The 24,421-nt window shown below is 34.6% G+C and overlaps 1 protein-coding gene across 3 annotated transcripts in view; it reads left to right on the top strand.

The window, feature by feature from the left end:
- Positions 1-22,290, top strand: part of LOC132203911 (uncharacterized) — a 31,187-nt gene extending 8,897 nt beyond the window's left edge. Inside the window, exons 2-7 of one of the 3 annotated variants that reach the window (XM_059632075.1) lie at positions 10,072-10,437; positions 11,166-11,295; positions 11,351-11,532; positions 13,281-13,346; positions 20,412-20,540; positions 21,662-22,290. In XM_059632075.1, coding sequence (XP_059488058.1) covers positions 10,072-10,437; positions 11,166-11,295; positions 11,351-11,532; positions 13,281-13,346; positions 20,412-20,494 — 827 coding nt within the window. In that variant the 3' untranslated portion in view covers positions 20,495-20,540; positions 21,662-22,290. The remainder of the gene's footprint in view (positions 1-10,071; positions 10,438-11,165; positions 11,296-11,350; positions 11,533-13,280; positions 13,347-20,411; positions 20,541-21,661) is intronic. The other 2 variants (XM_059632076.1, XM_059632077.1) reach the window with 2 other exon arrangements.
- The last annotated feature ends 2,131 nt before the right edge of the window (positions 22,291-24,421 follow it).

Consider the following 24,421-nt stretch of genomic DNA (forward strand, 5'->3'; position numbering starts at 1 on the left):
TTTTTAAGGTCAGGCTAATTGTAAGACAAAGTCTTGTCGGCCTGTGCCCTTTATTGAAAACCCATATTCGAATGCAAAAAACTTCCAAGGATTTCTGGAGAGAACTTCTTTGATAATTGAACATAAAAGTCGCCGGCCAATTTTTTTGTTTAGCATGCAAAAATTAATCTCTTACAGAAAAAAATACAAATGATCTAGAAAAAAATTATAAAAAGGTTTATTATCTGAAATGAACATAAAAATTAGTTTTTAAATAAAAGCTCAGAAGTTTTTAGCGGTTTCAATTTATTTAATGCACATTTTTATTTTTTTATTGAATTGTGGAGATCAAAAGATGCTATCAGGTGAGCGGCGTCATCAAATTTCTTTGATCAGCAGTTTACTTTGTTCACACCATTGGCAAAGACTATGCACACGTTTGGCTATTTCTCTACCAGCTGCTCTTTGTGCCCCGATTTCATCAAGAAAATGACACATATTACCTTCCCATGTTGACAATTCTTGTCTTTCATCCAATTCGTTTCCACTAAATCAACCACAGGAGATGAAAGCGGTGAAAGATGTTTAAACTTTAAAATATTTTAAATTTTTGAATTCAAACTTTTTCAAATTTACTGTTTAAAAATTAGATAAATCGCGACCAAACAATTTCATTGCTGCAAAAAAGTTGACGCTCCTTTTTTCTATCTGAGAATATATTTGAGGAGTGAAAAAATCAAACAGACTCTGCTTCTCTCCACACAGCCCGGAGCTATATTTATTTTGGCCGCTCTCTGCTGACAGGTTTTTCTCGCGAAACCAACTCTGCCGATGCAAATTGAGTTTCTGCAGAGGTAAAAAAGGCGCACGGCCGAAAAAAATACATACGTCGAGCTGCAAAACATGCAAAGGAAGGCCGAATTTGCTCTTCCTTTGGCACCACCGAGCTTCACAGGATTCACGCATTTCTTTAACATTTTCCTGACGAGCAAAAGGTCAAATCAAAACTTTGGCAAAATGTTTTCTTACTTTATATCATTTTTATTGAAAAAAAAAAAAAAAAAATTGTAATTGATGGTAAAGAAACTATACAAAGTTATAAAATTTAATAAAACAAAATGTAAATTTAATGTTTAATGTAACATTTTTAATCATTTTTCACTATTATAAATTTGCTTCGTGATTTCCTTAAATATTTTTAATTCATATTAAATTTGCTCCTTTTAAACAATATTTAATTTAGTTTGCTCCTATTATGACGTTAAAAACAATTTATGAAACTAAAATTTTTCTTAAATCAGCGATAGGCCAATTTTGCTGCTAAAACAGTTTATTAAGCAACAAATCATTTTGCTAAACAACTTAAATTAGTTTCTATGACACTTTCAAATTTAATTTTCGAGCGAGAAGAAAAATTAAACAACCTAAAAACTCTTTTGACAGACTTTTAAATCTCTATTAAAATTATTTTATAAAATGGAAATGTGTTTTAAAAGAGGTTGAAGCGCGCGTGAGCTCTCTGCATGAAGCTTTGACCTCTGCTGGAATAAAGTGGCAGCTTTATTTTTAGTGTGTGTGTGTGTTGTGCGCTAATTCACGCCGCGTGAAACGCGAGCTCCCCTTTTGATATCCAAATGCGGCGTAGAAGTCGCAAAAGTGAGACAGATTTGATACCGCGCGAGCAAGAGTGTTTTTGTTGCATTTCACCGGCGAAACGAAAACATTGCGTTTTGCTACGGCTTTTATTTCAGTCAAAAGGGATGAGAGAGAGAAACACGCACGCGTCTCTACAATCAATATTATCCAATTAATAAAAAAAAAATACAATTTAATTTAAAACGCCAAAGGGTGGATCCAGGAATGATTTGGGTGTGATTGTTGATGAAAAGTTACCATTTTGAAATTCATGTATGATGTTGGGGTTGGAAAAAGGTGCTTCCTCCTAAATTTTCAGCTAAAAATATTGGGTGCTTTTCCGGGAAATCAGATTTTTCCAAAAACACTAAAATACCAATATCTCTGCTCCTACTAAGAATAAACGTATGCTCTTTTCACGTTCAGACGTAACTTTTTACGCCCGACAACTTTGCCATTGACAAATTTTGCGTAGGTCAAAGGTCAAGGTCACTAAATTACAAATTTCACTTTTAAACGCAATTTTCGCAAAGAAGCACCCCTCAGATTTTTTTTGCAGTATAGGAAAAAATGTAGCCCCAAGTGTGTAGAACAAAATACTTGATTTTCAGAATGGTAACTTTTACTGTTAAATTTATAATACTAACTAAATATTAAAAAACAGTGAAAAATCACTTTTCCGCAATAGAAATTAATTTTCAACCAGCGATAACTCTGTTTCTGTTACAGAAACGACAAAATAAGTAATGACAAAAAGTGTTTGTCTTGACATTCTGCATCCAACCATGTATCAGTCAAGAAGGTCAAATCACCAAAGGTCATTGACCTCGGTGACCTGTGACCTTTAAACACGATTTTGCAAGTTTTCTGTGTAGGAAATAATAAAACCTATTTAAATTTTGAAAAATAGTTTCAAAAATTAGCAAAATCGTGTTTAAAGGTCACAGGTCACCGAGGTCAATGACCTTTGGTGACCTGACCTTCTTGACTGATACATGGTTGGATGCAGAATGTCAAGACAAACACTTTTTGTCATTACTTATTTTGTCGTTTCTGTAACAGAAACAGAGTTATCGCTGGTTGAAAATTAATTTCTATTGCGGAAAAGTGATTTTTCACTGTTTTTTAATATTTAGTTAGTATTATAAATTTAACAGTAAAAGTTACCATTCTGAAAATCAAGTATTTTGTTCTACACACTTGGGGCTACATTTTTTCCTATACTGCAAAAAAAATCTGAGGGGTGCTTCTTTGCGAAAATTGCGTTTAAAAGTGAAATTTGTAATTTAGTGACCTTGACCTTTGACCTACGCAAAATTTGTCAATGGCAAAGTTGTCGGGCGTAAAAAGTTACGTCTGAACGTGAAAAGAGCATACGTTTATTCTTAGTAGGAGCAGAGATATTGGTATTTTAGTGTTTTTGGAAAAATCTGATTTCCCGGAAAAGCACCCAATATTTTTAGCTGAAAATTTAGGAGGAAGCACCTTTTTCCAACCCCAACATCATACATGAATTTCAAAATGGTAACTTTTCATCAACAATCACACCCAAATCATTCCTGGATCCACCCCAAATCAATAAAATTCTTTTTATTTAAATTATTATATTTCAAATCTCTTTTTGTTTATTTATTTCTTCCTTTATTCATTGGATTTAAATGAAAAAAATTTTATTTTATTATAACGCTGAATTGTAAACTGACCAAATTCCCCATTTTTAAGTTAAAAACTATATTGATTATTAAATTTCTTCCAATAAGTGTTATTTTGAAATTAAATATAACATTTTTTTTTATTCATTGAATGTGAATTGGGTGCGAAATAAGCACGTGCTCTGGTATTTGGAGGGGAACCTGTGGTGCGAATGACAACTGCAAATGTACGTTAAGTTTTTGTAATTAGCGATAGCAGCCGCCAACACGTTAAGTGTGCATCAAGGCGTGAATCCGCCGCCGCCGTCTCGCCGTAAAGGCAAACTTTATTTATATTGTGACGTCACACTGCTTGCTTCATTATATTGTGATAATTGTATCGCGCGCATATTATTATTCAGAGGCGAAGCACACAGGAAATATAAGACGCTTCCTTTTCAAATTCAATTGCTCTAGCGTGTTTATCACCCCCTTCATCTAATTCCTCACAAAGCACGTGCGCCGCTCCAAAATTTTTACTTAATTCCAATTTCCTGAAATCCAATATCACTCTTGACATATTTATTTCTCGATATTACCAATGTTTCATAAAAATGTAAGCTTTGTATTGGTTTCTGCAATTAAATTCTAGTATTAAATGCAAAATTAAAACTTTGTAAATAGTAATAAATTTAATAAAATAAACCATCTATCTGAATCAAGTATTTTTCTTATCCTCTGTAAATTGTTCATACTGCGGTGGATTCTAATTCACTCTATGAGGTTATTTAAAATTCATGTCTTGCCTCATAAGTTAGTCACTTGGGGCGCGTCTTTCTCTGTCTGCGTGTCTAATTTTGGCATTTTCGCATATGATGATGTGTGAATTCTAAATCGAGCTTCGGCCTGCGCTATCAGATTTGGCACACTTGAAATTGCAAATCATGAAACTGGCCCCGGACACAAGTTTTCCTGCCTCTCCAAAATGCGCAACATGATCATTTGTGCGCCCAGGATAGCGTATTTCCGGTCCTCACGTGACTCACAACTCACTTACGAGAATAATGAGAGAATGAAACACGAAAAGAAAGAGCAGAAGAAATATTTAAAAAAAATTGAGGACTTAAAATATTTTTAAAATCATATTTTTAATTCTTTTTGACATATTAACTTTTTAATTTATCGATAAAATAATTTTGATTTAAAAAAGCATATTTTGTTAGTACTTTTTTTTACCTCTCATGTTTAAATTTTCGCAGATAAATGAGAAATATTTCTACCTGCAGGTATAAATTCACATTTCCGCCCATCGCTTTTTACGTGACCGCCAATTTAGTAGATCAGTTGGCTGGAATGGAAAATGAAAATACCGCTGTCTTCACTCATGCAATATCCGAACTGGAATTTAAAAATTCTGCAAAATCCATTGGAAATATATATTATGGAACGAATTTTCCAGAACGAAAAAATAAAATGAAAATGGGAAGTCGCACGCTAGGTTGGCTTCGGCAGCTGTTGCATTATTAAATTTTTCTCCGACTCTGTCGTTCTCCCCGCGCTAAGCACAATTTGTTTGTACACAAAACTTTTGCGCAGCTGCTCTCTCATTTATTACCAAACGAAACCTGCCACTTTGAAGGGTGTCAAAGAAAACATGAAATATGGATTCGTTCGCTTCTTTTATTGATGGAAGCGAAAGGGTTCTTGACCGCCCACCAAGTTTTACCACAATTGAGTGAATTTCGAGATGTAATTTCAGGCTCGCCCGAGTGTGAAGACATTAAATTTGCCTGCCTCTTTTTGTAATTAGCATAACTTTCAAGCTCCGCGGATTTATTGCTTGCGAGGATGAAAATCGCATGCTGCACAGGTTTTAATTGTTATTAATGGCGAGATGTGCTCAGTGAATCCAGCAGCAGCACGAAACCATTACAAGCTGCTGCTGCTTCTTTCACAGAAAAGTCTACAAAAAGAAACAGCAGAGAACAGATGTTGAATGGAATTTTTTTTAATAAATTATGGAAATTTTTATAAAAATTAGAACAAAATTTATCATTTATATTATTGAATTTCAAAAATAAAAATAATGTTATATTGCAAAAATATCATTAAGACTTATTTTTATCACAATAAATATCATTTAATTATTTTTAGTGAAAATCTTAAATAATATGATAATAAAATGCATTGTTGTAAATTATTTCTAATACACAATTTTAAAATCTTTCAGAGCGTTTAATTAATTTTGAAGTAAATAGTGAGATCAGCAAGCTCAATTAAAAAGAAATTAAAATGCATTATTTCATTTAAAAACATCAACTACGGGGAGATTTAAATCTCTTGATAACTTTATTTTATGACGACCTGAAATTTTGGCAGCCGCTCTTTTTCATGTAATTAGCCGGCTGTGCACTTTAGCTGTTGAGATAGGCGCGGCGGCGAAGTTGGGCAAACCCGCCCGCCGCATTAACAACATCTCATCGCGTTAAATTTAGTTTGGGCGATTCCTTCCTGGGCCGGGGCCAAAGTTGGCCAGACGCTTTCGCATGTGCCGCTTGTCGAGTGGGGTGGATTTTAGAGGGGGCGGCGCCACTTCAGATATGCCACTTGCTCAATCAAATTTGCTCCACTTGCAGCTTCTCCGAATTCTGTTTCAGTCTCACTCACAATTAAATCGAGTTTTATTTTCAGCTCATAAAATGCAACATATGTTTAATTAATAAAAATTTAGAAGTTATTTCATTTTTATGGGAATTTTCTGCAACAACTTCAACTATTATTATTTTTTTTGCTTTGATTTGACGCATTTTTTTTTTTAAATAATTTTCGACGTTTAAGCCGAAGATTAATTTCATTTATCAATTTTAAGCTTTTACAAATATTTTTGTTTGAAAATTTGGAGTTTTCCCTAACATTTTTTTTTTACAGAAGTTTCATTTTGACCTTACATAAACGAATTTGTTAATTTTTAAGATTTTTAATTTTTTATGTTAAAAGTGTGGGGTTTTTTCATTTATGCTGAATTTTTGTAATTTTCTTGCTCATGAAATAGAGTCGCAAACTGTGACTAAAAACGATAGAGCCATTTGTTTTTACCTTTTTGAATAAAAAAAAATTTTTCTGCAACGAGGAAAAAGCCCGATCTCTCTTCATTTCCATAAATAATCGCAGCTGATAAATTTTTGTTATTTTTCCTTATACACGAAACATGATTATCACGTGGAGAGGGCAAAGACCAAACATGTCCGTCGTCAATTGATAAATTGAGAGCCGCATGTGCTGATTAAAGATTTCCTAATTAAATTTAATTCCCCACACTATATCAGCAAATTCGGCATTCATTTCATCGTTAAATCCAAATGAATGGAACTAAATTTTTAAATTTTCAAAATCGGTGTTTCCAAAATAAATTTTGTAATGATTTGCTGGCTTTTTATAATTTTTTAATTGCCAAAAACCATTTTAGTCTACTTTTATGTTTTTAATACAAAAATAGACATATTTAAATTTATATAATATATTACTTGAAAATACTTTAAAATGTGCAAAGTATTTTTTTTTATTATTAACTTTCATTTCAACTCTTCATCTCATACATCTTTCAAATTCACCATTTGCGAAATCGAATAACATTGGTTCTTATGACAGCTTCATCTTAGAATGATTGAATCTTTTCAATCCTAAGACATGTTGTACAAAATGAAAAATAAAAAATATTGGCGTTGGAAAAATCAAAATTGGTTCAGCGTGGGGCTGTAGTCAGGCGATCAAAGATTTGTAAAGTAGGCAACCGAAGCCAATTTTTTGAGTTTTTACAAATCTTTGATCGCCTGACTACAGCCCCACGCTGAACCAATTTTGATTTTTCCAACGCCAATATTTTTTATTTTTCATTTTGTACAACATGTCTTAGGATTGAAAAGATTCAATCATTCTAAGATGAAGCTGTCATAAGAACCAATGTTATTCGATTTCGCAAATGGTGAATTGGCATTAAATTTGGGACACATTTTGAGTTTCATTTTTGATTTTTTTTCCAAATTTACCACTTTTGATTATCTGAGGATGTTTCGCAATAAATATAAATTAAAAAATATAAAAGAAATCAGCAATCACACGGCTTTTATTTACACATTTTTTTTTTTTTTTATTCTATTTTGGGTTATTTCCATAAAATTGACCTGCAGAATAATAAAAAAATTCCTGCCAGAGCTCCCAACTTTAAATTTCAAACTTTTCGCTGCCTCTGTGGCAATTTTATTCCCGAGCTTAATATTGATTTTTTAAGACCTCGTCGCAAACTCGCGAGATCCGTTTTGATTAAAACGGCGCGGCTTGCCAGTTTTATCTGATAAATGAGAGAATCTGCAGCTGAGCATGTGTCGGCGCCGAGAAGTGTCTCTGTCGCGCTGAATAAACACGGGCCAATCAGGCCTTGTATTTTTAGCAGCAGAGAGACTCGCCGCATTATCCATCATCATTATTTGAGCGAAAGCAAGGCTCCTTTCATCGCGCCCCTGCCTCTTTATGCAACCTTCTTTACCGCTAGGCAAAAATGTTTGCATAACACCGTGTTTGCCTGCCGACGACGCCGACGACGACGACCGGCTGCCCTAAATTGTGAACGCGCCTTTTCCCTCCAAACTTTCATCTCCAGCGCCGCACTCCATCAAAGGGGAAATTTGAGCCGAGAAAAGCAAAACATCTTTTTTTAAAAAAAAAAAAAAACAAATTTACATTTCAAATACTTAAAAAAAAGTTTGAGACTCGAAATATTAGAAATTTTCTCCCAAAAACAAAATTTATTTATTGAATTATCATTTCTTATTCATTTCATTGTCACTAAAATTATTAAAATTAATTTGACTGATTTTTAAATATTTGATTTATTTTGTTTGAAGAAGTTGACACTCGAGGAGATGATCATGGAAATGAAGAGATCGGGCTTTTCCTCGTTGCAGAAAAATTGTTTTTATTCAAAAACAAATGGCTCTACCAGTTACCTGAATTTGTTAGTTTTTAAGAATTTAATTTTTTATTTAAAATGTGGTGTTTTTTCAATTTGCTGATTTTTTGTATTTTTTCTTGCTCATGAAATAGGGTCGCAGACCGTGACCGAAACTGGTAGAGCCATTTGTGCTTTTTGAGTAAAAACAATTTTTCTGCAACGAGGAAAAGCCCGATCTCTTCATTTATTTGATTTATTGCTTTGAATTTAATTAATAAATTTTACTTTTTACTTTTCAAAATATTCCACTGTAATGAATAATTTTAACCATAAAAAAATCAAGACTTGTTGTTTTGAAAAGAAAATATCTGCGTCTCACACATTAATTTTTTGTCACTTACAAAAAGTAAATCCAAATTTTGGTGGGAAAGTGCGTGAAACGTGATCCTTTTGAGGAAAGAAAAAGGAGGCGAGCAGCTGAACAATGAAAAATTTAGGCAGCAGGTTTTTTTTTATAATATTCTTTGTTGTTTGTGCGTCACAGACAGCTCTTGTTTCCACCTCTTGAAAAGTGACAATTGATTCGGTTCATGAAACACTGTTTACATTTTGGGTCACGCTGAATGCAATATTTTTTTTTTTCTTTTAAATTTCGGCACCTCATAAATTTGCAATTTCATTTCTTTTTGAAGATTTTTGTTCCAAACTCTTGAGCCGGTTGCGCCATTTAGTTTATTATTTACGAGGCAATAAAAAGGCTCAACTCATGTAAAATGCACGGAAATCATGCGGATGTTCTTTCGGAAAAGGGGAAGAATGCATATAAATTTTTCACCAGCCACTGCTGTTGTCGAAATTTTATTTTGGAATTTCAATAATGAACTTGCGGGCTGTGCAAAAAAATGAATAGCCCAGTTTTTTGCACAAAGAGCGGCGCCGTCGAGGAGAGATTATATAAAAGGTCTTTGGTGCGGTTTCTTTCAAAGTTTGAAAGGAGCCAAGTGGCGGGGCGAGGAGGAGATTTTTCAAAGGTCGAAAGAAGAGGAAATCGATGCGCTTGCAGCAATTTCCTTTGACGCCGCCGCCGCAGCCAAGAAAGTCTCATTAACCAGCAGATTTCTGATAAAATTCTATTGATTTTGGAGGCGTGATTAGCCTTTTATTGCTTTATTTGCATATTTTGTCTGCTCGACAACAGCTTCGGCACCAAAAGGATCAACCGGCGCCCATTTGCATTTGCACCCTCACAACTTTCGCAATTAAATTCAAATCTGCCTACAACGATCTAGCAACTAAAAGACCCAGAATAGATTGAAAAGTTTTCACTTCCTAATAAACTGTTTTAGTTGAGAGCTTTGCACCGGATTAATGAAAAGAGTCGAAGCATTAATTTTTAAATTTTAATTGAATTTTTATACACCAATATTCCAATATTTTAAGTGGATTGTAAGTTTTGCTGTTATTAATTTATTATAATTTTCAAAAGACAGAATTCTGAAACAAGGCAAGAAAACCAATGATTCGGAGGGGAATTTAAAATACCAATATATAATTCAAATAAAAAATTCTCATCTACCAAAAAGAGTTACAAGATGTTGTCTTCTGATATTTAGTTTTAAAATTGTAAAATTTAAGTGGCGCTCAGTTTTTTTTATAAATTTTAATTACGTTAGTAGTAAAGATTCGAACAAATTATAAATTTTTAATACAGAATTCTTATGCAAATTAATTCCTTTTCCAGCTCAATTTCATGAACACAAAAATTTGAATTATCTCCTGAAAATTAAAAGGTTTCACAGAAGTTACGACAGTAAATTTTTCTCATGTTCACAAGAATTTTGATGTATTTTACTGAATTTTCAAATTATTTGTCTAAAGGATGGTCGCTGGAAATCACGGAGCTGCGCGGCCCGCACATGATCCAGAACGGCTCGGAGACGTCGGTGGTGCTGGACTGCGACTACGAACTGAGTGCGAGTGAAAGTGCGGGTGGACTGGTGGTCAAGTGGTTCTTCAACAACGAGCCGTCGCCCGTGTACCAGTGGATCCCGTCCAAGAAGCCGCAGGACCTGGGCGTGCTCAAGGGCAAGCTGGACCTGGCGTGGGTCGCGTCCGACCACGAGGCCAAGCGCCACCGCGCCCTCCACATCGTCCGACCCACCACCGAGCTCTCCGGCGAGTACACCTGCATGGTCTCCACCTTCGAGGACGAACGCGCCAAGAGCAAGAAACTCGTCGTCTTCGGTCAGTTGCAAATTTCATTTTTAAATCGAATTTGAAAAGTCTCTTATAAAAATTATTACATTTCACCAAAACAAGCTCCTTTCAACGCAATTCAGTTGGAGAATAATGAAACCAAATTAGCTTAACATTTAATTAAGGTGGTTTCATCAAACATTTATTTTAACTCTCGGAGCAAGCAAATTTTATGATTTCATTTTAGATTAATTTTGCCAGGCTGAATCAATTGGTGATGTTCGTTTTTGCTGATTTTTGCTAAATAGCACAGGGAAAAATTTAAATTTATTTAATATTAATTTTATTATTAATAATTCAACTCGGAACATGCAAATTATTTGAATTTTTCGGCATCTAGAATAGTTTATCCATGCTAAATCGATTGGAAATTAATTGTCATGATTAAAAATTTATTTAATTTTAATTTTATCATCAGTTTATGTTGGACTGCGCTAATTTTATTATTTTCCCATCAATCTTGAAAGAATTCGCTTTGCTGAACTGATTTTTATTTTTAACTTTATAGTTATTAAATTTATAGAACTAGATAATTTAAAAAAAAAATCTTCAAGACATGCAAAGAAAATTGTTAAAAAAAGAAATAATTTAAATTTTTGAGAATTTGCTTGAAAAAGTTTCCAAAATTAACCAAGAAATTGAGTGTTTACTTGATTTACTGAGGCACAAAAGAAAGATTGTTTGACTTGTGGCGATTGATGTGTTTTCATTTTCAGTGCCGGAGAAAAGCATCAGCCTGACGGACACAAAAAGCGAGGACGAGAAGTCGGTGGTTATCGAGTGCTTGGCGCAGGGCGTCTTCCCCGAACCCACGCTCAGACTCCTCCAGGGCTCCGAGACGGACACGTGAGTCGAGTCAATTTTTCATTTCCCTTTTCTCATATCAAGATATAATCAAAAGTAGCAGGGAGATGGAGGGCGTGAGGGTGAAGAGCGCGCTGACGAGCGAGGGCGTCTTCGACATTTCGGCCAGCAAGAGAATCGCCGACCGCGAACTGCAAAACACGCCCACCATCATCGAGTGCGAGCTCGGAATCAAAGACACGGACTACAAGCGCAAGAAGAGGATCATCTACTATCCAGGTTTGCACTTTTCATTCTTGCTCGAGTCGCTTTTTGTTCTCACTTTGTGCATAAATGGAAAGATGGAAATCAGAACACAAAAGGCCTCTAGTATTTTTTATTGCATTTTTATTTATAATCTCAAAAACTGGTGATTTTTTTCAAATGAAAAGTGAATTTAAGGCTAAAATTTTTGCTGGAAAAGTCATTTTATTATCAAAAAAAGCACATTTATTTTTTTATTGAAATTTTCAAATTATAAAATCTTAAGTTAAATAATAATATATATTTCATTAAGTTCTAAAATCGCCGACGCTACTAATTAATAAAGAAAATAAACTACATAAAAGTCATTTTTTCCCCTCTAAGATTTCAATTTTAAAATTTAAAAATTTGAGAAAATATGTATGGATTTTAAAACTAATAATTTTATTAAATATAAAAAGTTAAGATTAAAAAATCAAATTAAAAAGTCCAATTATTGTAGTTCAAGACAAATTTTCATTTGAATTTGTAAAGCTTTGTTGTCAGGATCAACTTTCAGCAAAGTAAATTGATAACAAAATTTTAATTTTTCCCCACCGGAATTGTTATTTTTTTCTGTCAGGCCTTAAATCTAGCCAGTTATCTCTCCACCCGTGATTTGAAAAATCGATAAATCTCGCACTGAGCCACGCACAACGCACAAATTAATTTCGTCAGAATTGTAAATAATTGAGCGAGTGTGACCGTCGCACGTTCATAAATCACCCTGCATACCCCTCGGACTAGCTGATTTGGACCCTTGGCTATTAATTATGCTCAGATTATTTCCCTGGTCAAAATTGTTGTCGGCGCGGCCAGACAGACTCGCAATGTCCGCACCACTTGCCATTGTCAACAGGTAACGTCACAACTAATAACACGTGTGTACGTTTGCGTCTCTCACATGGGCATGCTGACTAAATGTTTACACAACCTGCGCCTCTCGATGTTTGTTTTGTGCAGCGTGTATCGTTTCATCCCCTGTCAGGCGTTTCTAATCATAAAAAAAAATTATTTAGCAAATACCAGAGAAAAAAATGGTTTTCTGGAAATTAATTTGATTCAAATTAAAGACAAAAAAATGTTCCTGATTTTGGAAAATGACTTAAAATTTCAAAGTAATTGTGATTGTAATAAATTGCAGATATATTCGCTTTTCAATGTTGTAAGAAGTTTAACCGAGTAAATTGTAAAAAAAAATCAAGGATTTATTTCATTCAATTAGCTGGAAAGGTTTGGTCAAACTCTTTTAATGATGATAACTTTTGATTAAGATTTTGATTCTTTCGTTATCTCCAAATTTCTTCCATTTCATAATAAAAAATAAAAAAATTTGATCCTTTGGTTAACTTAATTTTGTGTTTGAAAAACGACTCTCTGGAATAAAAATTGAAAATAAATTTACCTTTAATATATTTTTACTTACAAAACCACTCTCTAAAAATTTATTGGTAAAAAAAATGCCATAAATAAAAGTTTGTTTCTGAACATTTGTAGCATAAAAAAGTAACTTGTGATTTTTTTCTCATTGTAATAAAATACCATTTAAATGAGTGGTGTTAAAATTTTAAATTTTGGTATCAATTTGAGAAAAAAAAGAAGAATTAAATGAGCGAATTTGTAAATCAAAACTCCTGTCCACCTCTGTCGTCCCCTTTTATAGCCATTATCATTTTTATCATTCTTTATTTCCACTCTATTATTCTGCTTACGTTTGCATGGAATTTTATTACACGAATTTTCAGATGGTTACACCGGTCGGCGCATCGAATTCGCCCAAGTGCAGGAAGTTTCCGCCGAGGATGATTCTGGTGAGCATTTTTCCTTAGCTCTGTTTCCGCATTTTCGTGTTGATTTTCCCTAAAAACCTGACTGATAGTTTTGGTTTGCATTCAACGGATCAATACCGTCTCACTCGAGCGTTTGCTAAACGCATGTTCACGCATTTAACGACACGTTTTGCACCCCCTGCTGATAATGTTGCTTCCTGTACACAATAATCGTAAAGGTAGCGCCGCTTTCCATAAAATACCAAACATAGCAGAGAGCCTTTAACAAGTGGATTACAAAACAAACAAAATATTTCATTTAGAACAATATAAAATTGTAACTGGACGTTTTTTTCCAATTAATTTTAATAGCTTTTATGTATTTGGCATTTTTTTTTTTAACGGGACCCACTTTTGGCATGGGGTCGGCGGATCTTGTTGAAAATTGGTAGTTTGGTTGCCCTTAGGGTGTAGACAAATAGTTTAGAAGGATTTTTGAAAATTCTCAAAATTGCCTATTTTACAGGGGCTCAAAGTTGGGGATTTTTAAAAAAGGTGTTTTCGAAAATCAAAAATATCTCAGCTCCTGCTGCAGATAGCGCATGTGTGTATAGAAACAAAGTTGTAGGAAATTAGACGCCCTACAACTTTGCCATAGTGACCAAGGTCATAGGTCAAAGTTCAGGGTCAACTTTTTAAGCTTGAATTTTTTGATGCGCCACCAAAGTACCTAGTACATAAAAATTTTTGATTCCATTATAGCCAAAAATTGCTCTAGTTGGTAGTCAACAACATATTAAAATTTGGCGAGACTGTTTTTTTCCGTTTTCGAGATATTTCAGGTCAAAAGCAGAAAAACGTGGTTTTCCGAGCATTTTCCTACACAAATCAACATTTAACCGCCCGTAACTTTTTTCCTGCTAAAGTTACGCAAAAATGTATAATGACAAAAAATGATTGCCTTGACCTGTTCTTTCAAACCATGTATCGCACATAGTGACCAGGTCACAAAAGGTCATTGACCTCGGTGACCTGTGACCTTTCCAAAAATATTTGCTGGAAATGTTTCACCTCAATGAAAAGAAACATTAGAGTATCTGAAATTCAGTTTTGCACTTGCAAGGTCACAGGTCACCGAGGTCAATGACCTTTTGTGACCTGGTCACTATGTGCGATACATGGTTTGAAAGAACAGGTCAAGGCAATCATTTTTTGTCATTATACATTTTTGCGTAACTTTAGCAGGAAAAAAGTTACGGGCGGTTAAATGTTGATTTGTGTAGGAAAATGCTCGGAAAACCACGTTTTTCTGCTTTTGACCTGAAATATCTCGAAAACGGAAAAAAACAGTCTCGCCAAATTTTAATATGTTGTTGACTACCAACTAGAGCAATTTTTGGCTATAATGGAATCAAAAATTTTTATGTACTAGGTACTTTGGTGGCGCATCAAAAAATTCAAGCTTAAAAAGTTGACCCTGAACTTTGACCTATGACCTTGGTCACTATGGCAAAGTTGTAGGGCGTCTAATTTCCTACAACTTTGTTTCTATACACACATGCGCTATCTGCAGCAGGAGCTGAGATATTTTTGATTTTCGAAAACACCTTTTTTAAAAATCCCCAACTTTGAGCCCCTGTAAAATAGGCAATTTTGAGAATTTTCAAAAATCCTTCTAAACTATTTGTCTACACCCTAAGGGCAACCAAACTACCAATTTTCAACAAGATCCGCCGACCCCATGCCAAAAGTGGGTCCCGTTAAAAAAAATAATGCCATTTTGATGTCGCTTTAAATGTTTTCTGTGTCTTTTTCTGCACCAAAGCCTGGATTTTCAAACAGGGTAAGTTGTTGTAAATTTTGATTGTATTTTTTGTTAAACTGAAAAGATAGGCCACGTGCAAGGCTCGAGTGGTGTGCGGCACAGCATAAGTGACAGGTCTGCGTCGATTTCGCTGTGATACTTTTGAAATATTCGCATTGGACACGCAGCTTTGTGTAACTTCTTTTAAAATAAACAAAGCCGGGGGTAATTTGCAGTTTGTTGGGGACGTCAACATGCACACGAGACACGGTTGTATGTCTTTGTAGTCGCCGGCCGAAAAAGCAGCAAACTCTGCCGACATTGATGCATGGCTGTGGCCTGAATGCTGCGAATTCCAAGCGCAAATCGATATTTAGGCGCTCACCCTCGCCTCAAAACGTGATCATCATCTTTTAGTTTAACAGCCGAGTTGCAAAGGCGCGTGAAAAAAACGCCCTCTTTTCGCCATCTAGCCACTAATCACTTTTTAAAGGGGAACTGAATTTGAAACTAAAAATTCGTCATAAATATAAGTCGCGCGATTTACTCCGTTTCCTGCAAAAAAACTATTTTAAGATAAAAATGAAGTACATTAGTTGATTTTTTTAATAGGTGTTCAGGAAATAATAAATTTTTTTGTTTATCTTCAATTGGGAGGAATTTTTTGCATGGATTTTTATTTTTAATTATATACCTGGGTGAAACTAAAAAGAAATTATTTCTGCTATAATTTTATTCAATTTTACTAAATCTTGTTATTTTGTAAATTAATATTTATTATCAGCTTCTAATTTATTTTCAGTAAAAATTAAAATTTTGATATATTTCACTTTAAGACAAAGTTCTGTCAAAAACAAAAGCAAGAGCAAATAGTTTAAAGAAAGAAGTGGGTTAAAAACACCGGGACCCGGTGTGATGCTGGCGCCAGTATGTTATTTTCACCGGGAAAAAAACGACCAGTTATTGCAATGCCAAAACCGACTCTCCACTACCGGTTGAGAATCGCAACCGGTACTGAAACACGGAACGATAAATACCAATAAAATTCGTTATCAATATAAGCGGCAGCAGTGTAGCGGTAACGCACCCGCTTCCAGAATATGTGTTGGCGTGTTCAAATCCACGTCTCATATTACTTTTTAAAATTTTTTTTCAAGATTTAGAACGAAACCGAAAATTTATATTCATGAAAATTCCATATTTTAATTCAAATTATGTATACGTATTCCTTTTTTTTTAATTTCACCAACAAGCATGCAGACGAAGTTGTAGGCACCCCACGATCCGGCAACTCGGAGTTGGGCAACCCCCAAGATTAATTTTTGCAGAAGCCGCGAGCGAGGGGTGGAGGCGCAGCGAGGTCGAGGACGTGGGGAAGGCCGTGCGCAGGGCGAGGACAAAAGGGCGGCTGTGTTCGTGGGGGGGCTCCGCAGGAGCCCCCCCACGATCCCCGCCCTTTTGTCCCGCCCGGAGCCGGCCTTCACCACGTTCTCGGGCGAGCGCGCCTCCAGCCCGAAGCTCGCAAACCCACTACGGAGTTGCCTACAAAAGGTGTTGTCTACCATCGGTGAAATGCGCGCACACGAAATTAAAGGGAAAAACGTTAGCGGTTCTCAATGTTGAACGGTTATCGGTATTGCATTTTGGTTAAAAACCGCCTCTACTTTTTCCCGGTGTAAATAACATATTGATAAATTTTTCCCACACCGGATCCCGGTGTTTATAACATATTGATGTCATTTTCACACCGGGTCCCGGTGTTTTTAACCCCGTTCTTAAAGAAATTAAAAATTCTGGCTTACCTTGCGACTTTTCCATTCTCGGGGCTCGTGTCAGCCCCTCCGCCACCCAGGACGACGGAAACCTGCCCTTTGCTAAGGGTGGGTTGCGTGTCCTGGCACGTCGACCCTGCGCAGTTCGAGAAGGGCAAACCTCCTGGATCCTGGGGGCGGGGGACCCCCCTCTTTCGCCCCGCTGAGCTCCTGGTTCAGGGTCAGGGCGCCTGAATGAGTGGCCCTCGGGCCGGGGTGGGTGATCAGAGCCCTTTCCCTAAATCAGGAGCCCAGGGCAGTGTTTTAAGTATTTAGTTTAGGTGAACGTGTTTAAAGTGCCTGGTGTGGATATCCGAAGTTAAGCTAGAAAATTTAATTTTTAGTTACTTGGCATATTTTCTTTATCTACACAAATACTAAATACTTCATTTTTATTTCCACCATAAAGAACTTTCTTGAAAAACGGAAAAAGCCGAGTTTCAAAATTTTTCTCATTTTGTATCAGAGTAATAAAATTTCCAAGTTGTTTTACTTGTAGATTTTTAGTACAAATTAAAATTTTGGTATTTTAATGTTGTCTTCATTTTGCTTTTGAAACATGGGGGCATTTTAAATTTTCTTTTTACTTTGTAACTTCAAGCACGTTTCTCAATATTGACGGTATAAAATTTAACAAAATAACAAAATAATTGCAGAAAAACACAAACCAAATAGATTAATTGATTACTTATTTTAAATCCCACGGAATCTTTGTTTCCAACCTATTGTTATTTATTGCTCTTTCTGTTAAACTATTTTCTGTTATCAACGCATGAAATGAATTGTAATTTAATGGCACTTAAATTTGTAAATGTGTCTCATTTTATTACCATAAATCTGACGGCGGAGATAAATATTTGGATGAATTTTTTTTGTTCAGGCGCCATGGTAGAGTAATCAATCAGGTGACGTCACAGGGAGCCAAGCAGTGGCGGTTCAAAGAAGTCGTTTTTGGCGTTGAGGGGTTGCGCTGGCGGGGCGAAAGCATCTTCAATTTCCTTCACGTCTTGTTCCTCATCACGTTATGGAAATCAATTTTTCCGCCTAATGAAATTTTAAATCACTAACGACAGCGCGCTGTCTTTGCCGCCCTCGCTCCATTGTCAACCAAATTAACGCACGCCTTTTCGCCCTCGCTTTTCGCCTAACGAAGTAAAGCGCTCAAGTCTAAAGAAAGACACAGTCAAGAGCAAAATTGCAAAGAAAGAGCGAACTCTGATTTCCAAAATGAGAATTTCTTGGAACATCGATTAAATTTTGTTGCAATTGAAGAAATATTCAAAATAACAACATTTTTATTTTTAGAAGATTTTCTTATTTCTCATTTTAATTTTATAATATTTATTAAAAATTAGGAGCTTATATTTAAATTTTTAGTAAATAAAAAGCTGTTAAAACTGTGAAATCAAAGTTATATCATAGAAATCAATCATGAATTATTCTAAGACTTGATAGGCACTGCTTTTTATTGCCGAAATCTTTAACGGGCCTAAGCGAGTTATTTTGACCTGCTTTCTTTCCTTCGATGTTATACAAATGATTTAGTTATGAGAAGGGAAAATAATGCGAAATGATAATAAAGGCGCGCGTGATGTAATCGATTAAACACCTCGCAGCTTTTGAAAAAGTGACCCGCAAGGTTAAGGTGCTCGGCGGCAGCAGCAGCGGCCGACGGACAATGATTTGTTTTGCCCGGGTTCAAGGAATTGTGAAACGAAAATCGTGATGAAGTTTATATCGCATTTTATTCGACGCCACACTTAAGGAGCAGCTCACGCGCCGCCAAATTGAATGCGATAAATCAAAAACGCTCCGCCCCGCTAAACGTTCATGTACATTCGGAGAAAAAGGCACCTTTTGAGCAAGAAAACAAAAGACCTATTGTGTCCGAAATGCAAATTGCATAAAATGTTGGCCAAATATTTGACAAATCAGATAAAAACTGTTTAAATTGGGTACTTTGTGCAAAACTGAATTTTTTTGTTTCAAATATGCTCGTTAATTTGCTTAATCAAATAATTTTTTAATTAATTACAAAATTATATAATCAGCAATAAGTTTTAATAAGAAAATTAAATAAAAATGTTATTTTTATTCTAAAATATTAATACAAATTGATGTTTCCAGATTTTTATGTTTAATCTTGGATTTATTCTGGCCTTTTATTAAGGAAAATATTTTGTATTCATTTTTATTGCAAGAAAACAAAATCAAAGTGTACAAGATGCAACTTGTACTTTCGAGTTGAAAGTGAGTGCAAATTTGCAGCGCGTGCTCAGATTAAAAGGCCCGGGGGCGATTGAAACGCGAAAACTGGGTGTAACCGCGAAGCGACGCGCACATAATTTAATGGAATATTAAAGATAATCAACGCGCTTTGACGTGTGTCTTGAGCACTTCCCCACATCCTGCGCGATTTCACGCCCGCGGAGGTGCAACTCGATCCGCGCGTGCAATATTATTATTGTAACAATTTCCAATCCATTTTTCTTTCGCTACTTTCATTTTGAAAATAAATATAAACGAGAGCAAAATAATACATGTTGCCCGAGGAGGAAAAAAACGGCCGGCGCGACGCAAAATTAATACCAAATATTTCTGCTGACAGCCTTTGTCGTTTTTCTGCGCGACGTGCCGCGAGCCACGAAATAACAACGCGCCAGTTTTAATATTCCGCTGCACAACTTGCAAAATATCTCGGTCTCGTTACAATTAGAAATAAAAAACAACAACAACAACTCGATTCCCTTGCAAAAATGGTGCAAACACAATCTTGAATTATATAAAATTTAACCATTACTTTCAATCAATAATCATAAAATGATAAAACCAACAAGATCTGGTTCTTTTTATTCAGTCATAAAATTAATTAATGAGATTAAGAAATAGAAAAGAGTTTTAGACAATTGTTCGTCCATTAAACGCAACTAGTTTCAATTAACTTCCTAAGGAGTCAAAAGATGGAGAAATTTATAAAAAAGAAGTTTCAAAACCTTTAAGTCTTTTTTCAATTCAATTTCACAGGAATTTGGTCAGGAAATTATTGTTTTAAAACAAAGTGATTTTAATTCAAATATTTATATTGAGGTTTGTATATCAGATCCAGAGGCAGTCAAGTGAAATGAACCAAAGAATTTGTAAGAAAAGCGGAAAATTAAAATAAAAAGTGAATTCTTAACATTTTATGGGTTTGAATAATGTTCTAAAAATATTCTAATCCAACTTATCATTTAATTAATTTAAGAAAAATCGTTAAAAATGCAAATTTCATCAATTCAACAATTCTTCAATCAATTATGAAATTTTATTTTTGATGGCGTTTTAAACCAAAATTTGATTGAAAAATCAAAGTAACGATATTTGTGTATTTGCTTATTTTTGTCTTGAACCTTTTGTCGATGGATTGTGATATCTAAATTTTAAACTAAAATAAAAAAATGAAAATTTTCTCAATCCTGGACTAATTTTGTAATTTTTTGTTCGCCGAAACAGGAAATTCGTCGGCGAGAAGTGCGGTCCCTGCGGTCTGGTTTGTTTTCGCCCTGGTGGCCTCCTTTGGCCTTGGCCTGCACTGAGACCCAAAGTTCAATCCCTGCGTGTGTGCTCTGGTCAATTGTGGTGGTAAGTCAGCCATTAGAGTTCCATATTTGCGAATTTAATTTTTTTTTTTTTTAATTTTATTAATAACAATTAAATTTTGAAATTATTTTTTTAAATAATATATAATGAAGAATGTTTGAAATATTACATATTAAAATTTAAAAATGAAATTATTGATAAATTTAATCCCGTCCAATGTTTCTGCTTTCTGGCTGCGTCGCAACTTGCTCATTACATTACGCTTAATTAACTCCATTTCTGCCCAATCAACTTTTATTTTGCCTTGCATATCCTTGAGAGCAAAAATGTGACCCTAACTTTTATTATATTTGTTCCCAGCTCTGAGAGTAAAAAGTTGCTCTCATTGTAACTCAATCTGGATTAATTCAGCATTTGTCATAAAGCGCGCGAGCCAATTAATCCACACTTGTCGATTTTGCGATGTATTTTCGGTGCAGAGCCCAAGGTTCGTTTCACGGGCTGTTGAAACTCGTTTACTTCTCTGCGGTCCCGCGACTGCTTTTCGAGAGCAAAAGCGGCTTTCGGACGTGCTAGATAAAAAAAAAAATATATATGCATTCGCTTCAAAGCCACACCAGATTGAGAAAGAGCAAACGAGTATCAAATTAGTTTGCCAGTGGATTCAGTTTCAAGGGAACAAAAAAATTATCTCATTACATTCACAACTTGCTTGAATTTCAAAATCAAGGCATAATACAGTTTTTACCTCTTTAAAAAAAAAACATAATCCTCAAAGATTGTATCAAATTTGTTGTATTGTTTTTAAAAAAAAATATTGCCAAAAATTTAATTTCGGAAAAGATACGTTAAAATTAGTATCAAAAGGTTGAAAAATTTTAGAAATAGAAAAAATATAAAAATTATATAAAAATTTAAAGAAAATCGTTTTTAGTCTTACATGTTTTGGATTATATCTTAAGTAATTTTGCTGTAAATAGAAATAAAACTTCTTATTTAAAATATTCTTATTATAATTATAAAATTCTTAAATAAATAAAATTTGGAATAACCTCATATTATACTTATTATTCACGTCCTATTCACAATATTAACAAGTTTTATCTAAAATTAATAATATGTTTCATGCGTTTTGATTCTGAACCTTTCTTGTTTTGTTTCAGGTGAATTGGCAAAAGTTTTTGCCAGCAAAGTTCGTGGGACGAGTCAAGTGAGACTTCTTTTTGCTTCTCAGTGGATACTAATTTCCTAATTGCGAAGTTAACACTTAATTTAATTACAACGCAGTCGTCAAAGGAAGACAAATTTAATCGAATTCGACACGCCGAGAGATCAAAGTTTGAGCAACATTGATCGCATTCTTTGTACGAATTTGGGTGTGGTAATTACTTTTGGTGATTTCAATTTTTTGATTCGATCTAGTCAACTCGGCGTAATAAGACCTTGCTGCGAATTTCTGGTCTAATGACACATACGTACGCGGCCTATTATTGATCACGATCTTAACTTGAGGGAAAGAAAAGTTTGCGTAACAATCTCGATCAGAAATTCTCTATTCACCTGTCAATTGAAAAGAATTTAATTGAGCTGCAACAAGGCTGCGCGCTTTTAATTCATACTTATTTGTGGCAAAAAGCAAGGCTAAATTTAATGAAAGGGCTTAAAAATAAACACATATTTTGATAAAAAAAATATCTTCAATTGCATTGGTCAATTGTGATTGTGTAAAAGAAAATCTTTGTGTACATATTCAAGAGCAAGTCTGTGTAGATAGCAATAGAATTATAACCATCTCATTGAATTATTCTGTAAAACCTATTTGTGGAAATATTTTATGTATCTACAAACCTATCTTTATAAGTTACCAAAGGAAATAAAACTGTTGTGTATATCTTAAATAAATAAATGAATCGTTGAAAATAAAAATTGAAAAAATACCAAAGTTTTACAAAAAATCTGAAAAAAGCCGTTTCATTTCAAATCAAATTCCAAGTTGGAAAGAAAAATTGCAAATCGGGGCGTGAAACCCATTTTCAGCGCAGGTGAAGGAGTTTGATATTATTTATGGTGTGAGTCATTAAATCACTCTCGTTGGTGTTGCAAACAGTAAAAGCTAAAAGCTCCATTTGAAATATTTATTTTCTTTACACATTAACGCCTTCGTATTCAGAAATGACTGTGACAAATGCACAGCAATTGATTGTATCTTTGCCAACTTTCAATGCGACCCTCGTCGTGACTCACAATATTCGCACAAGAATTAATTTCTGATTCAATATATATACGGACAAGCGAAAAGTTAGATTATTTTCACGCCTAATTTCAGGTTGGACACTTGTCAGGTTCAAATTATAAATATGCGCGACCTTTTGATAAATTGTTCGATTGGGCAACATTGGAATTCGCTTATCATGCGTGAATGCCCAACGATTGCAAAAATAAATTTCAGTTATTGTGAAGAAACTGACCAAGACAAATCTTCGGCAAGGCTGGAGACAAATCACTTCTTACAATTTGCATCAGAAGGGATTGACATATCGGTGGATGTTTGGCTTCAATTCCGATTATTTAATTAAGACACGTCTCGTCTCGATGAGCCAACAACTTGATTTTCAAATTTAACAAGCTCCCCTGCCTATAAACAGTCTCATGGTTTCCTTCAATCAGCCTGCTTAATTAAAATAGTCTTTAGGTAAATTAAAGAGATCAGACAAAAAATAGGCGATTCTAATTTTACTCCAAATCGCTGATATTATTTTATTTTATAAAATTAATTTAAAGAATTTGTTCAACAATGAAATCCTTTAAAATATTAAAATCAGATATTTTAAAACTTTTATTAATGATAAATCTTTAAATAAAATTTCAATTTTTTACTGCTTTATTCTTTAATTTATTGCTCATATATTTTCTGAATTATTTCTGTTTTGTGATAAGAATGTGTTCTCTGTATGGAAAATTTTCCAGAATTGAACACACGAAATCAACTTGAAGAGTTTATTATACTTGTGATAATAAGTAAATTTATTTTACTTTTTAAAATTGCAAAAATATTCCAAAAATCAACTTTCAAATGCAATATTTTGAAAAAGCTTCAAGGAGGAAGTAAAGTTTTGAAAAATGATTGATATTTTCGATAAGTATGGTCTTTTGCAGCGACTTTTACGACATGACACGTGATGTGCAAAAATTCAAATTGGCGATCTCGAGATGAAAACTGGCGCGAGGTTGTAGGAAATTGACCAGCTCGCAACCTCCCTTCAGATAACTAAAATTGGCCGCTTTTCATTTCAAATTTAGCCGAAATTTCAGCCTTTACTTTTCACCAGGCGAACCTTCCATTTATGTAGAATTTTGATTGGAGTGCGCGAAAAATTTTTCACTCCATTTATTTTCAGTTTCTTGCAATTCCTTTTTAAAATCTTGCCTACGTGGATTTTTGCACGCAAACCAGCTTTCATCCTTTGGCAAAAAAAAACTAGATCTGTTTAAAACTTGTCACAGCAGAGAACATGTTATTTTGTGACTGTGTCAGAAAAACACAGGAAAATAATATATTAAATTATTTGTCTTTGTGTTTAATGCAAATTATGTCACAAAATGTAGCAACTCAAAAAGTCTCTCATATAAAAAAAAAACGTGTTCCGCCCATAACAGAAAAAAACACGCACATGCACTTCTGGACCGGAGGCCGCTTTTTGCTCAACTGCATATTGAAATGCAGCAACCTCGTGCTGAGGCCCGGTTGCATTTTTTCTCTCTCACTCGTGATGCAACGCGGCCCTTTTATGTGTTCCTTTTCATTCTTGCACCGAGCGAGCGACGCCGACGGGGCCACACCTCGCGCTATTTCGAGACTAATGAGCCCGAATCGTGACTTTGAAATAAATAAATCGGCCACCGCGATCGTGTAAAATTAATTT

The sequence above is a fragment of the Neocloeon triangulifer genome, unplaced genomic scaffold (assembly GCF_031216515.1).
Source record: "Neocloeon triangulifer isolate White Clay Creek 2 clone unplaced genomic scaffold, ASM3121651v1 ptg000020l, whole genome shotgun sequence".
NCBI lineage: Eukaryota > Metazoa > Arthropoda > Insecta > Ephemeroptera > Baetidae > Neocloeon > Neocloeon triangulifer.